The sequence below is a fragment of the Gopherus evgoodei genome, chromosome 22, assembly GCF_007399415.2.
Source record: "Gopherus evgoodei ecotype Sinaloan lineage chromosome 22, rGopEvg1_v1.p, whole genome shotgun sequence".
Classification (NCBI taxonomy): domain Eukaryota; kingdom Metazoa; phylum Chordata; order Testudines; family Testudinidae; genus Gopherus; species Gopherus evgoodei.
The window spans coordinates 10388485-10404881 of NC_044343.1; the positions used below are offsets into that span (position 1 = coordinate 10388485).

General features: G+C 45.5%; 1 protein-coding gene across 6 annotated transcripts in view; it reads left to right on the top strand.

Annotated features, from left to right (window-relative positions):
* Positions 1-16397, top strand: part of JSRP1 (junctional sarcoplasmic reticulum protein 1) — a 61864-nt gene that overhangs the window by 33002 nt on the left and 12465 nt on the right. Inside the window, exons 1-3 of one of the 6 annotated variants that reach the window (XM_030540279.1) lie at positions 13232-13317; positions 13652-13730; positions 15785-15922. In XM_030540279.1, coding sequence (XP_030396139.1) covers positions 15805-15922 — 118 coding nt within the window. In that variant the 5' untranslated portion in view covers positions 13232-13317; positions 13652-13730; positions 15785-15804. The other 5 variants (XM_030540278.1, XM_030540282.1, XM_030540277.1 and 2 more) reach the window with 5 other exon arrangements.

Sequence of the window (16397 nt, forward strand, 5' to 3'; positions counted from 1 at the left end):
GTTGACTCTTAGACCCACTAATTCTCAGCAGTGGCCCTTTAAGAGCCAAACAGTGGGGCCTGTTTTCACTTTCTTGCATGGCAGTCCCAAGGACAGGGTTTTTGAAATGTCATGTTCAAACAGTCGCTCGCTTGTATTTTCCTCAGAGGTACGAATGGCTGCAAATCTTCAGAGAGAATAATGATTAGCCCTGAGCTGCACTTGGCTGTGAGAAAATGTAGAATGGAACAATTATTGAAAGCAGCCAAGACTTAAAAGTAGCATTTAATGGGATCCAGCATGTTCTTTTCCAACTGACCCAGTTGCTGCTGCCCCTGCCAAGTAAAGAGAGTGAAAACCTTCTGAGATTTGCAAGTCTGGGTATTTAGGTCATATGTGGATTAGAGTGTGATCAGATCTGTTTTAATGTGGAGCTGCTTTGTGTGTGTGTGTATATATATATATATATATATATATATATATATATATTATGTGTGTGTTTGTGTGTGTGTACACATGTCCTCTATATACACACAGAGAGAGAGAGAGAGAGAGAGACATGTAATATACGAGGCAATTTCAAAGCCTTAATTCCTTAAGACTGCTCACAGAGAGAGCTTACTAAAGCACTCTACCTACAGAGATGGAGTCACATTTTGTAAGGGTTTGGGGAGGCACAGCAGATTACGAGTGCTTTTTTTAAAAGCCTTTTTACATTCCTGTGAATGCAGGGCTGGTGAATGGTATTGATTCAGAACCCTGAGGGAAAAGCCATCCACTCCATAAGTTACAGCATGCTCACTGCCAGAGCAAGCTTCCCCCACAACACACTCCCATCCTGCCTCCCCTAGCAATGTGCCCCATCCTCAGTTGGATGGATGGTCTCTAATAGCAGGAGGAGAGTTCCCGTTCTATGGCGTGTTCTATCCTTGCATTCTATGCTGAGATTAGCACTAATTGTCTCCTTTGTTGGCTTTGCAAAGTCCAGTGGCAAACAGAGACCCAGCAAACTCAGTTCAGTCAGATAGTAACACTGTCACTGTTATTTGTCATTGGTGACCTCAACTGGCTTTGAAGCAGTAACCTAAAGGTGAGGGACTCTAATCAGTCCCCAGTGCCACCCAGATTTAGAACATGTACTAAATAGTCAGAAATACCTGTAAAAAATGCCAGATGGGGGACACAGCTCCTTTCCCTCACATATCGAGCTTGCAAGGTTCAAGGAGGCACATCAGGTTGTTCTTGGGCCCTTTGCTCAGCGAGTTCTGGAGTATGGGTGCTGCTTGCAATTGTCTTTGTCTGAAAGGAGAGCAGCCAGAATGCAGAGCCTCAGACTATGAATGAGATGGAGAATATGATGGGTGAGCCTAGATACCACCTCAAAAAGACAGACAGACAGAGATTACATTTGATGGAACTAGAACAGGGCCAATTGTGGGGGGGAAGGAAATAGTAAATTCTCCAAAAAAAATGCATTTTTTAGAGCACTGAAACTACTTGCAAATTTGGATCAAATTCAGCATGTAGTTTGGGCTGAAAAAAAAAGGGGGGGGATTTTTTTAAAGTGGAAATATTTCATTGTGGCCATTTTGAAATGACACATTTTGACTTTTCATTTCAAAACGTTTTATTTAGAAACTTAACAGACATTTTTTAAAAAGTGAAAGGCACCCAAAAACAACACAGTACTAAACAAAAAACTGGAAAAAAAATTTAGGTTCGACTCAGTGTTTCATTTCATCCAAGATTTGTTATTTTGTATTAGTGAGAAATGGGAAAAAAACCTCATTTTCAATTAAAACCAAACTAGGGTCCCCCTTCCCCCATTTTTGTTGGTATGGGGTTTTTTCCTTGTTTCAGGGGTCAATCCAAACAAAAAAATTCATACAGCTCTAGATTGAGCCTTGTAGATCCCCCAATTTAAACCAACCCCCTATTTTCTTGAGGCTTCTAAAATTCCAACCACAGAACTGGCTAGAGGGGTTGCTGTTGAAAGACAAGGAATTTCCAGCCCCTGCTGGCCCCTGGTACAAATCAAACTCAGGCCTGTTGTGTAGCCATGCCAAGCGCACAATGCCCCAGGTGGCCCTGGGAATTAGAGGTTCCTAATTGAGCCCAGGAGTTCTACAAGCATAATCAGCCCCAGAGAGCCTGGGGTGTAAGAAACCAAGAATTGAAAACAGGAGTCAGTCCTATGTGACAGATTTGATTCATGTCATCTGAGCACCTGAATTTTTACCACTGTAGCAGGACAGGTGATTGAAGTTGGCTTGAGGCCAGAATGGAAGATTATCAGGGTTTGTTCAAGCCAATAATTGGTCAGAGTCTGAAATTTTGATAATCCCTCCATTCTAGTGTGCAGAGAGAACAAGTGTGGTCGGCTCCACCTGACCAGTACTCTTCTAAACCTCTTCGGACATGGCGAAGCACAGAGATGGCAACACGGATGGGCCTTTCTTTTTATGGCCTGGGACAAAGTTCCTCCTCTACCTTGGTGGGTCCTGCACTTATTGGCGGATTCGTTCGCCTCAGAGATCTTCCCCTCTGGTGGAATCCACAGTCTGGGTCAACTCCTGTGTCTGACCAGGAGTTGGGAGGTTTGGGGAGAACCCAGACCCACCCTCTACTCTGGGTTCCAGCCCAGGGCCCTGTGGATTGCAGCTGTCTATAGTGCCTCCTGGAACAGCTGCATGACAGCTACAACTCCCTGGGCTACTTCCCCATGGCCTCCTCCAAAGACCTTCTTTATCCTCACCACAGGACCTTCCTCCTGGTGTCTGATAACACTTGTATGCCTCAGTCCTCCAGCAACACTCACTCTCAGCTCCTCACACCCCTTGCTTTCAACTCCTCATATGCACACCACAAACTGAAGTGAGCTCCTTTTTAAACCCAGGTGCCCTGATTAACCTGCCTTAATTGATTCTAACAGCTTCTTGACTGGCTGCCGGTGTTCTAATCAGCCTGTCTGCCTTAATTGTATCCAGAAAGTTCCTGATTGTTCTGGCATTTTCCCTGTTACCCAGGGAAAGGGGACCTACTTAACCTGGGGTTAATATATCTGCCTTCTATCACTCTCCTATAGCCATCTGGCCTGACCCTGTCACAGGCCACAGACATGGGTGAAACATCCATGTTAATTCTGCTTGATATAAGCTGAACTTGATGCCTTCAATCACAAAGAGCTGCTGATCCACCAAAGAGCTTTTAGGGAACTGCACAGACTAGTGTCCCCTGTTCTTCTCTGGCAGATCCTTGCGGGTCATGAGGAGCTCCTGCTCCTGCTCCTGCTCTTGCTTGGGGAGTCCCGCAGGCCTGAGTCCTGTCGCCACTGCTGTTAATGGCCAGTCCTTGCTGGAAATAATCAGGTAACACAAACTCTGACACCATCAGTGTGCTGATGACACATAGCTCTGTGTGTCCAGCACAGCCGCTCCTTTGTCCCAGCTGGAGGAAAGGCAGCTGGCTCAAGGTAAACACAAGAAGTATGGAGGTGACATGCAGGAGGGAGCTGTCGTACACTGTGATCTTGTCCTCTGTCGGGGTATCTGCGCTCCAGTGGTTAACATAGCACACAGTCTTGGGGAGGGCCGGCTCCAGGCACCAGCAAAGGAAGCAGGTGCTTGGGGCAGCCAATGGAAGGGGGCGTCATGTCCAGGTCTTCGGCAATTCGGCGGCAGATCCCTCTGTCCCTCTCGGAGCGAAGGACCCACTGCCGAATTGCCGCCGAAGAATGAAGTGGCACGGTAGAGCTGCCACCGAAGTGCCACCGATCGCAGCTTTATATTTTTTTTCTCTGTTTCGCCACTTGGGCGGCAAAAAAGCTGGAGCCAGCCCTGGTCTTGGGGTCCTGCTGGGTTCATCATTGTACTTGGAGACCCAAATAGTCTCCAGAAATGCCTCCTTCTATCTTGACGAGCAAGGTGGGGTCATTGTTTCTCCTCAGATGAGGGCCTAGCTGTGCTGTTTCTTGCATGTGTTCGTTCCAGGCTTGCCCCTTGCCAAGTATCCTGTGTAGGAACAGGAAAGAGAAAGGCCTTGCAGAAACTAGAAACTGCTCTTGATATATCACATGCAAGCCTGTCTCCTGAATGGAACAGTTTGATGACAGCACATATCACCGGTGCTCCTGGAGCCTGACTGGCCCCAATCCAGTTCCAGATCCATTTCAAACTGCTAACCCTGATTTTTAAAGCCCCCAGTGGTAGTAGGTCAGCAACCATTGCTCTCTCTGAGTTGCTATGGCAGCCCTAATTACCTGGGACACTACAGTCCCTGAGGGGACCTTTTGCCACCAGAGACCCGAAAGAGGCTGAGTCATGTTGCAATACCCATCCTTCTTCAGGCCTTCCTATAATGGTGTAAGGAAGAGAGAGGACTTGCACTGCAAGTTATGAGCAGGTCATTTCATCTCCCTGTCTTCCTGTCTTTCAGATTCCCTATCTGTAAAGTGGGGATAAGGATACAAAGCTCCTTTGTAAAGTGCTTTGAGATCTGTGGATGAAAAGCACTAGGTAAGAGCTAGGGATTAATTATTATTATTATTATTATTATTATTATTACCCAAGAGAAATGACTTTTAGCCACAAAGGCATGCTAAGACACTGCTCAGTTAGAGAGGAATGATGATCCAGTGGTTAGAGCACTAGCCGAAGACCTGGTATCAGTCCCAGCTCCACCCCCGATTTCCCACCTTCTCTAGGGCAAGTCACTGAGGCCTGGATGCACTGGAGTTAGGCAGCTATACACCGGTCTTCCCCTAGTTTGTAAATCACTCTGGGGCTTACATGGGAGATAGGCATCAGACGGCTGGAGAAAGGCAGTGGTACGCATACTCAAAGGAAGGAACAAAGGCTCTGAGGGAACTTTTACTTCAAAAATGTAGGTGCCAAGTGAGTTTGGGTACCTACAGGGTTCAGTGGGTATTTTGTGCATTGCAGAGGTCCCGAAACTGGGACTTAGGCGCTAAACTCCTTTTGTGCATCCAGGCCTAAGCCTCTGTGCCTCAGTTCCCTATCTGTACAATGGGAACAATAGCACTGTGCATTCTGTAAGGATAAATACAATAGAGAGTGGGAGGAGCCCAGATACTGTGGTAATGGGGGCCAGAGAAGTACCTTAGATAGTGAATAGTCTCTCCTAAACAATTTACATTATGAGATTGCTGTAGCCATCTTAAGTCTGGCTGTCGAACTTTCACAGTGAAGAAAACCTTGTCCTTGGCCTGTAGGTGATGTGTACTTTTATCTAGGTGAGAGCGCTTTCCTTCCACGCTTACTGAAAATGGGAGTCAGCATTGTGATGAAGTGGGGGTTTTCCCCTTGTTATGTTGTACATGAGCCTGTGTGAGTCTTACTGTTTTGCATGAATACTGTGTGTACCTCAGTTTCCCTGTGTATTGCACCAATGCGTAGGTGGTGGGAATAAGGGTGTGTGACTTTTGCTGAGACCTTCTGGAGGGGAAGTTAGGTGGCTCCAGCTGCCTGCATGTAAGCAATGGCCGATGCCCTTCATAACTTGAGAACCAGGAGGGGAATGCCAACAAGTGACACTTTGCCCGGGAAGCAAGACAAAGGGCAACGGGGGTGTCAGAGGTTGGTCAGCTGGAAAGGGTCAGTCTCCTGTTTTGAACTCAGAGCAGGGAGTTTGGGGCACCACGCCCAGGGTCTGCCCTAGATGGACTTTACTGAGAGTTTCTGATTTCTGTGTTAGCAAATGCTGTTCTATGCTGTGTTCCTGTCGACTAATAAACCCTTACGTTTTACAACACTGGCTGGGAGTCACTGCTGACTGCAAAGTTGGAGTGCAGGGCCCATCTGGCTTCCCCAGCGGTCCCATCAAGGTGGACCTGCTGCGGGAAATGTACAGTGAGAACAGAGCTGCTGAATGCTCTGAGGTCAGACCCAGGAAGGCCATAGCCGAGGAGGCTATTTTCCCTAGACAGCATGCCTGAGCGGAGTCACATTACCCAGAGTCCTGTCTGGCTTCACATTGAACAGTTCCAGAGCATCAGGCCTGTGACTCCATGACAAGCGTTTTCTCCAGCACTTAGATATTCTTGGCAATCTCCCACACAAGCGCTGACTCAACCTGCCTCTGCTTAGCTTGGTGTAGCGGTGTTGATCTCAGGATATTAGAGAGGCAAGGTGGGTGAGGTAATACCTTTTACTGGACCAACTTCTATTAAACACCTTGTCTCTCTGCATAGCTTCTGAGTGCTGATAAGATCACAGCCCAAGGTGGTATATCTCTTTAGCAGGCGCCCCCATGATAGCTCTAGAAGTCAAATTACAATCAGGGCCTTTTGTAATTGGGGAGTTTGTATCTGTGGCACTTGCTACAGAATTGTACTGTTGAATCTCCACTTTGAAAAGGGTTTGTGGCCCTTATGGTTCTGGAGATAACTTGGAAAACAAACCAAATGTAACCACTGCTGTGTTGCTTACATCAATCTGCCTGAAACCATGGCTCTGAGTGGTGTGACTTGTCCCATTTGTCTCCATCAGGGCCTTGTGGACTCCATAATTCTGCAGCCACAGAAGTTCAATCCTTGAGGGGGCCATTTAGGGAACTGGGGTAAAAATCTGTCTGAGGATTAGTCCTGCTCTGAGCAGGGGGTTGGACTAGGTACCTCCTGAGGTCCCTTCCAACCCTGACATTCTATAATTCTGCCCCTCACTAAGATGGCATTTTTGAAAAATGCCATTCAGCTCAGCGTTTTTGCTGCAGAATTCACCATTTTGCTGCAACCTGGTGTTTGTTTTCAATTTTCCTGCCCTGCTGGAACCTGTCTGCAGCTTCCTCTCGATCTCCAGCGTTCACCACAAGGGAAAGGGGTAGGTGGAGTGGTGCAGTGGATTACAGGGCATTCTCTGTGCACTGTTCCATGGAACCAGGCAGCCAGGGCACGGATAGCCAGAGATGGAGTCAGGGGAGCTAGAGGCATAGATTGGCAAACTAGTAAACCTGGACTGCAGAGCAGCTGAGAGCTGGGAAAATGAGCCACTGAAACTGGCTACTGGCTCCTTCCTTCTGTAGCACACGTGGGAAGGAGGAGGTGGTTTTGGGCTGAGTCACTGGCTGTCATAGGAGCAGAGAGCCAGAGAATGGAGCTGAGCTGCCTGGAGGGCATAGTGAAAATCCATCTTCAACGCTAATCATTGCTGAAAATCATCATTAACTAATTTTGTTTATGAGCATTTTTCAACTGTGAGCAACAGGAGTATGTGTGGGAGGGTGGGAAGAGAAGGAGAGAGAAATATGCTGGTAGCTGGATAAAGTAACGTTGCTATGGAATGTAAGGAGTTTGCCGCTGCAGAATTTGGTCTGGTCATGCCACAGACTACACAGAGCCTTGATTATCATTTCACCTCAGATCAGAGTTCAGCCATGTAAACCCACCAAATGGAGCATGAGTGTTGGGAATATTTGAAGTAAAGCAGATGATGTTTCCATACATAGATCAGTCATGAATTACGATTACAGCTTGGGGTACATAAAGTAAATAAAATTCCCATTAACAAGTAAAATCCAGCAACTCGATATTTAGCACTGCAAGCCCTCCGTAAGCATTCAGCACAGCCTAAATGCAGCATGACACCAGCCGAACGCTGATCGATTACCCTCCAGCACCATTCCAGCAGGGGCTTTCTGCTTCATGGCATCTCAGAGAATTTGAGAATATTACAGAGATTCTCTGAGCTCATTTGATCCCAAAGACTCTTTATCTGATTCAGGTCAGGTGAGAAACTGGGATCCGGTGGGGATTAGAAAAGAATGTGCCTCTGGGAAACTCCTTCCTGCATCTGCCTTGATTTAACTGTCCAATGGAGCCTGGAGTGTTTATAACTTGGCAGTGAGCTTTTTAGAGCTAAACATGTGGAGGCATTTGCCTGTGGAGACAAACCAGCCCCACTCCCTATTCATTGCAGGTACCTGTATAAACGTTGAAAGATCCCTTGTAAAGGGAGGTGGGGTGTGTGGATTTCTCCTATTATGCTGCTCTGTGATGACTATGAAAAGGAGAGTGGGGGAAGTACTGCTTGTTTTTGTTTTTTTAACTAAAAATTCAGGTCTTGACTTCCATGCTTTTCCTGGAAGACTCTAGAAGTAGTAGGGTTATGATATCATGAGCACCAAGTGAAACATGATTGAATCAAAATCCCTTCTGCTTTGAGTTAGTCCATTTAGAATTTTGTTTTCATTACGCCTCGTAAAACCCAATAAACCAAATATGGCCTTTTAATTACCTACAATGACCTTATTTGGCAGAAAAATCACAGCAAGACATATAAAGAAAGAACAAAAGCCAGTCAAGTTAGTACAGAGAGAGGGTCGTTATTTAAAGGTACATCCATTCCCACTGAAAGCTTTGGGGTCAATCTTCAGCAATATCAGCAGTTATATTTATATTACAGTTGGGCCCACTGTATGCTTGGCACTGCCCCCGCAAAGAAGGAAGGCAGAGTCCCTACCCTGAAAAGCGTACAGTCCCTTTCTGGTTTTCTGAATACATATAGTAACCACTAGTCTATATAGGCTTTGCTTTCAAATGCATATAGGGTGACCAGACAGCAAGTGTGAAAAATCAGGATTAGGGTAGGGGCGTAATGGGCGCCTACATAAGACAAAGCCCCAAATATCAGGACTGTCCCTATAAAATCGGGGCATCTGATCACCCTAAATCCATAGCATCAAGAAGTGGGGCCAGGATTTTAAAAAAACTCAGCATGTATATCTCATGTGAAAATCTGGCCATTTACTTTGATGCCTAAATGGAGCTGAACTCTGTTGCAAATCTGGCTCCATGTTGACCTGTTTTCCTGAATCAGGTATGTCAGTGATCCCAGTAACTTCCTTCCACTTCACTTTCAGCTAATACCCTTTGGTCCTGGGGAGGCTAGATAATGGGTTCTTAAGTCTTGAAAAAAGGCCAGGCCATTCAATATATCATAAAGCAGCAATGAAGGGTCATCTTTAAACTAATGTGTCGTGTCTCTTTTTTTAAATAAAGCTTTGATAGCCTAAAAACAATTGCCAATAGGAAACAGACTGAACCATTTTAAAGCATTTGCAGTGCCCTGGACTATGTGCAGGCCTAGGGATCGCTCGCTCATACAGTTTTTAGCTGGGCAATCAGATGTTTAACTATTGTGTTTGGAGTCCTGGAGGAAAGTCTGATTTCCCATCAAGTAGGCTGGAGACCAGGGACAGCCACTGAAATTAAAGTTTTCATAGCAGACCTCTCTCTCTTTTTTTTTGGGGGGGGGAAGGGGGGATGTTCATGATATTTCAGTTGCTTTTGGCTCTATTGAAAATATTTATATTTTAACAAACAGTTTCTCTCAGTTTTTTCTGAAAGCCCCAGTGGCTGGAGTCTGGTAATTACGCAGGAATTTCTAATTCCATTTTAAAAAGCCCAAAACTTAAGTTTCTACTAGTCATCTTGTTTAAAGAGAAAAGTTTGAAAAGAACCAGAAGCCCAGGAAGACAAGCCAAACCTCTCTTTTTTTTTTTAAATGTCATGCCGTGTAAGCCAATTTCATAATTTTTGAATGCTTGGGATTGGCAATATAGTGTTCTCTTGGTTTTGTGCTAATTGCTAATTATTACCTGCTACATGCACAGTTAAAGGGTTGCAGTAGACTTTGTACGTACAAGTAGATCCAGTGAGTCCGGTGACACTACTCGTGTAGTAGGAAGGGTTTAAACTCAGGGGTTGTACCATATGACTGGAGAATTGCTAACATAGTTCCTATTTTTAAGAAAGGGAAAAAAAGTGATCCGGATAACTACAGGCCTGTTAGTTTGACATCTGTAGTATGCAAGGTCTTGTAAAAAATTTGGAAGGAGAAAGTAGTTAAGGACATTGAGGTCAATGGTAATTGGGACAGAATACAACATGGTTTTACAAAAGGTAGATCGTGCCAAACCAACCTTATCTCCTTCTTTGAGAAGATAACAGATTTTTTAGTCAAAGGAAACGCAGTGGATCTAATTTACCTCGATTTCAGTAAGGCATTTGACACAGTTCCACATGAGGAATTATTAGCTAAATTGGAAAAGATGAGGGATCAATATGAAAAGTGAAAGGTGGATAAGGAACTGGTTAAAGAGGAGACTATAATGGGTCATACTGAAAGGTGAACTGTCAGGCTGGAAGGAGGTTACTAATGGAGTTCCTCAGAGATCGGTTTGGGGACCAATCTTATTTAATCTTTTTATTACTGACCTTGGCACAAAAAGTGGGAATGTGCTAATAAAGTTTGCAGATGACACGAAGCTGGGGGTATTGCTAATACAGAGAAGGACCAGGCTATCATACAGGAAGATCTGGAGGACCTTGTAAACTGGAGTAATAGTAATAGGATGAAATTTAATAGTGAAAAGTGCAAGGTCATGAATTTAGGGATTAATAACATGAATTTTTGTTATAAACTGGGGCTGCATCAGTTGGAAGTAACAGAGGAGGAGAAGGACCTCGGAGTATTGGTTGATCACAGGATGACTATGAGCCGCCAATGTGATATAGCCATGAAAAAAGCAAATGCGGTCTTGGGATCCATCAGGCGACGTATTTCCAGTAAAGATAAGGAGGTGTTTGTACCATAATGCAAGGCACGGGTGAGACCTCATCTGGAATATTGTGTGCAGTTCTGGTCTCCCATGTTTAAGGAGGATTAATTCAAACTAGAACAGATATAGAGAAGGGCTACTAGGATGATCTGAGGAATGGAAAACATGTCTTATGAAAGGAGACTGAAAGAGCTTGGCTTGTTTAGCCTAACCAAAAGAAGGTTGAGGGGGGATATGATTGCTCTTTATAAATATATCAGAGGGATAAATATAGGGAGGGAGAGGAATTATTTAAGCTTAGTACCAATGTGGACACAAGAACAAATGAATATAAACTGGACATTAGGAAGTTTAGACTTGAAATTAGATGAAGGTTTCTAACCATCAGAGGAGTGAAGTTCTGGAACAGCCTTCCAAGGGGAGTAGTGGGGGCAAAAGACATATCTGGCTTCAGGACTAAGCTTGATAAGTTTATGGAGGGGATAGTATGATGGGAGAACCTAATTTTGGCAATTAATTGACCTTTGGCTATTAGCGGTAGTGATGCTATGTTAGATGGGGTGGGATGTTAGATGAGGTGGGATCTGAATTACTTCAGAGAATTCTTTCCTAGGTGCTGGCTAGTGAGTCTTGCCCACATGCTCAGGGTTTTTCTGATCGCCATATTTGGGGTCGGGAAGGAATTTTCCTCCAGGGCAGATTGGCAGGGGCCTTGGGGGGTTTTCGCCTTCCTCTGCAGTGTGGGACACGGGTCACTTGCTGGAGGATTCTCTGCACCTTGAGGACTTTAAACCATGATTTGAGGACTTCAGTAACTCAGCCATAGGTCAGGGGTTTGATACAGGAGTGGGTGGGTGAGATTCTGTGCCCTGCGTTGTGCAGATCAGACCAGATCAGGGGTCGGCAACCTTTCAGAAGTGCTGTGCCGCGTCTTCATTTATTCTCTCTAATTTAAGGTTCCGCTTGCCAGTAATACATTTTAACAGTTTTAGAAGGTCTCTTTCTATAAGTCTATAATATAGAATTAAACTATTGTTGTGTGTAAAGTAAATAAGATTTTTTAAATGTTTAAGAAGCTTCATGTAACATTCAGTTAAAATGCAGAGCCCCCCAGACCGGTGGCCAGGACCCGGGCAGTGTGAGTGCCACTGAAAATCAGCTTGTGTGCCTCCTTTGGCACATGTGTCAGAGGTTGCCTACCTCTGAACTAGATGACCATAATGGTCCCTTCTGACCTTAAAATCTATGAGTCTACAGGACTCGGACCTCTGTTTTTGAAAATATAGGCCTAGATCCTGGGCTGCATCCTCCACAGCTAAGGAGTGGGGGGAAAGTGGTATTGTTACATTTTATACACTCTGTTGTGGGATCAACAGGCTGCTGGGCCAGTGCCCTGCATAGAATACAGTAGCCTCAGGGAGTAAAGACCCTGTGAACAGCCTCCCACCCCCTATATTCACACACAGCAGGAGCCAAGAGGCACGCTCCTGTAGCAGTTAATCCTACCTAAGGATTCCCGGATCCAGGAGGTCTTCTCAGGGTCCAGAATTCCTGGTTTTCCAGCTCTTTTGGAACCACTGTGCAAGGACCAAGATCAAGCCCAGGTACTGGCCCACAGAATACCCACGTTGTGGGCTGTATTACTGAAGGAACCTTGCTTTTTGCATTTCCCTGTTTTTAAAGACTATTATTTAACTGTGCAACAGAATTTTTGCATTAGCACATTTTGGGGGGTATTTAGTTTCCTTGTTTTTTTAAGGGGAGGGAGGAGAGGGGAAAATCTCCTGGTTAATCATGTTAGTATTTAAATGTTCCCAGTTAAGCTTTCAAGTACCCACCACAATAGGGTGACAGGGGCAGATATCAGACTGAGTGCGATGAAAGGAGAGTGGCTGGGGTGAGTTCCTGCCTTTGGTGCTGGTTGGCTAGAACCAGTTCCTTGCAAGGCTGGGTTAATAGAGCAGCAGCACAGCTGTGAGCAGACCTCTGTGCAGCAAGGTGCCCAATTTTAGCCCCCTTCCATGAGTAGCCCCACTGGCTTCAGTTGGACTCATGAGAATAAAGGTTATAGGAGCAGGTCCTATGAAGTTCAGCGATTTGCGTCATCTGCAAATAAAGAACCTGCGCTCGACACTAGGAAATAATGTCCATTTTTTACCCTTCTGTAACTTGAGTGTCTGAATATGCTCGGCCCGATTCTCCTCTTGCATACGCTGTTGGAAATGAGGAGTTACTCAACTCAGGTTAACGGCATTTGCGGCTATTCGGCACTATCTGCAGCAGCACTTTACAAACATTCATTCATTGAGCACTTTGCACTATTATGCCCTCAATAAGCTCCAGTTTGAGGAATGAACGTTCGTCAGATTTTCAGCCCTGGCTTCCTAGCACCATATTCCTCCCAGGATAGTCCCAACCCTATTGCTTTTCATAGGCTACTCCATCCTTCCCATTTCCCATCCTATATCCCTGCTACCCATAACAGCTCCATGGGTCCCGTGTTTCTGAGAGCAGCCAAGGCAGCAGCTGGATCTGTTATGAAAGGAAGCAGATGAGCCTCATGTTATTCTCGCTCTCGTTCAGAGTGAAGTCAGACCCTCTTCTGTCTCCCAGGGCTGAATATGAAAGCTATGATGGCATGAGCGTCCTGTGATTGGCTGATATTTTGCTCTTGCAGAAATCAGCACCTGTTGCTGTATATTACTCTGTAGAGACTGAGCCAGACACGAGGCTGAAGGAAAGACGGATGCATTCAAGTCCTAGGTATGCCTTTTGTGGGATTTTAACCCTTTTAAGCAAATACAGGAAAACCCATGGCCATGGAATGCTTGCCTGGAGTCACAAGTTGGTTGCTGTTTAACCGGCGATAGATCTGTGTATGGAAAGAGCCTGTAATTCCATTACCTTGAAAAAGTTGATGGAGAGGGGAAGGGGGCTTTTTCTGGAAGCTTCTTTGGTGTGACTTAGTGGAGTCAAACTTCAGATCTTGGACCTGAGCTCGTCTCTGAAAAGCCGTTGCTGACATGAAGGTAGAATTGTAGGATTATTTACACGTTGTCTCCATGGTGTCCGCAAACATGTTATGTTCTTTATACAGCTCTGCACTAAGGAATTTACAACCAACAGACCAAGTGTACGGTTGCGTGCAGGGGAAACACACTGTGAGACATTCTTAGGTGAGTCTTTCAAGACCTTTTAAAAGGATTCAGAGAGCACAGTGGAGGAATGAGTTTGAATAGCAGAGACTAGGCGCGTGAGCTGTAATTGCCACATTTGGCCTACACAGTTGTCACAGTGTTAATAACTGCTACTTCGTAAAATGCTTTGAGAGCTCAGAGATCTGACCCATGAAACCAAATTCTGGTCTGCTGGCTGATGTAACCTGTTCTAGGACCATTTTGACCATCTACTCTGTTGACGCAGGCTTCCTCACTTTATGAAGGCAGGGACATATGATGGATGTGAATGGGGTTCCAAAATGTCTGTAATTCAGCTGTTGGAATCCTGAAACAATGGTGTCTGTGTGTAAGCACACGCTCCCTCCCAGCCCCAAAGGTCTGTCAGATGTGGTACGGCATAAATGGACCAGGTAACAGCCATTAGCAAGTGTGGGGCTTCAGGGTATCCCTGAACCACATCTAGTATTGGCTCCTGGTTTGCAGCAGTATCACACTTCTAGTCCAGTTGAGCATGTACTGGAGTTGGGAGGCAGGAGCAGTTAGGGAACTGGCTGAGGAGAGGGAGAAATTCCACCGGGGTCAAGTTCTGTCATTAACCCCCTTAACGCTGTCTGAAAAAGGAGGTTTTCTGCAGATTGAGCAGAGCAGCCGCAGCCTGGAACAGGAGAGGAATCGATGACTCAGCGCTGAACTGTTGAGACTAGAAAGGTGCTTCTGTTAAGTCATCAATTTCCCTTCCTGGTAGATGGCAGCCTCACTCTCCTATTTGCACAAAGCTTCCTGCTTCAGCAGCATCAGCCCGGCTTGGGCACAGGCTGAGGACAAGGTCTTCATTGTTATAACAGAGGGACACAGAGGGCAATTGGGGCCCTTCACGGCTTCAGACGTCTGTGGCTACAACCTTCGCAACCAAAGGCTGATGCGGTGCCTAGGTCAGGTATTGGAGCCCTGGGGATAGGTTTGCTATTCGGAGACTCTACCCAGAGACAAGAAAGTGAACCCAGAAAGGGGAGTGGGCCCAGAATTTCAGAACTCACTGTGCAAGCCCTGCTTTAGGAAGAGTCCAGCTCTGAACCTCCTAACAGTTAATGTATGTACCTGATGCATCCTGACAGCCCACTAGCCTTAATCCATTGAAAATGGGGAGCATAGAAGATTCTTGCATTGGGGAGCAGCAGCACTGAAAATGTTAATTGCTTTGGGGTTAGCACGTGTGCCATTAGAACACTGGCATTCTCTTAACAATAGCAGTCCTCCATTTCTACAGCACCTTTTCCTCAAAGGGCTTTTCAACCTGGGAATTGCTTCACCTATCCCTACAATGCAGCTGCCTCCGGGGTGGAGCGCTGCAGCTGTTTAACAGTACGCAGCAACGCTGCCCAACAGTTAAGAGCAGGACGCAAAGCAGAAGTGGAATTTGAGGGGGAAGTTAGAGAGACAGTGGCACTACCCAAATTGGAAGTTGTTCAGAACACCATGGTTTACACCTCTATTTTTAGAAAGTTGCCATAGGATCTTTAATGATGACACATGGGCTGGATCACAGTTTTATGTATCCAGATTCCAGTAGAACGTGGGCATTTCAAGTGGGGTGCACCGTTACCAGGATCTTAAGGACCTATGGTATTTTCCTGCTGTGATCCATGGACTTTCGATCCTTTAAACATATATATGTTGTAAGATTTCTGGTCTAATGGGCTGAGCACAAGACTGAGAGCCAGGACATTCCTGAGATGTAATCCCAGCGCTGGCATTGACTCCTCCTGTGGCTGAGTCACTTAACCTCTCTGTATCTCACATTATTCCTCTTTAGAGTAGGCCTAGCCTGCAGCAGGGTTGTGAGAGTGTTTGACAAGCCTTTGAGATCCTTCACGGAAAGGCTCTCTGGAAGTGCTGTGGGTTGTACTGTTTGCAGCGATGTATTCACACATGTATACCTGTGTCATTCAGGCACTCCACCTGAATTCCATTGTCTTGGATGCCAGTGCTCCCCCTTGCCAGCTGTGTAGTGTGCTGAATGCAATGCATTTGTTTTGCCTCTCTCTATTTAGCAAGACTCCCTGGAAGTGACATGGCAACAGGCACCTGTGAGGTATTGGAGAGAGACCTGGAGGGTCCTGAGGCCATAGAAGAGCTGCCAGTGCTGGTAGAGAGAATTCTAAGGCTGTCGAAGGAGGACAAGAGAAAAGGTACCTCGTCCCCACTTTGACACTGGAGGCCATACTAGTAAGACTTTCCCAGCCATAGATGCACAGGCTATTCTTGCCTCCAAGGAGTTAAAAGGCAGTTGGGCTGTGCTGATACCATTGGAAATGTTCCTTGACATGTCTTCTGAGGGGATTATATGCTTAAAATTCTGATCTTTGCAGTGAGAAGAGCTTATTGGAAATTATTAAGTGACCTTAGAGCTTGCAGAGAGCTTTAGTGCCAGCTTTTAGAGATGTGGTAAGATCCAGGTCAAGAATGCAGGCATTGGACTATTTGCCTTATTCTTTAAAGGTGACCTTCTAAGGAGAAGATATGAGATTTTTATACCCAGTTTTGCTTCTTTACGTAGCATTGCATTTTATTTAGAAAAGGCCCAACAGAAGATTTTAAACGTTGTCTTTTCTGCATGTTTGCTTATACTAGAAATTCAGGGCCATTGCACCCTTTTTCTGAGAA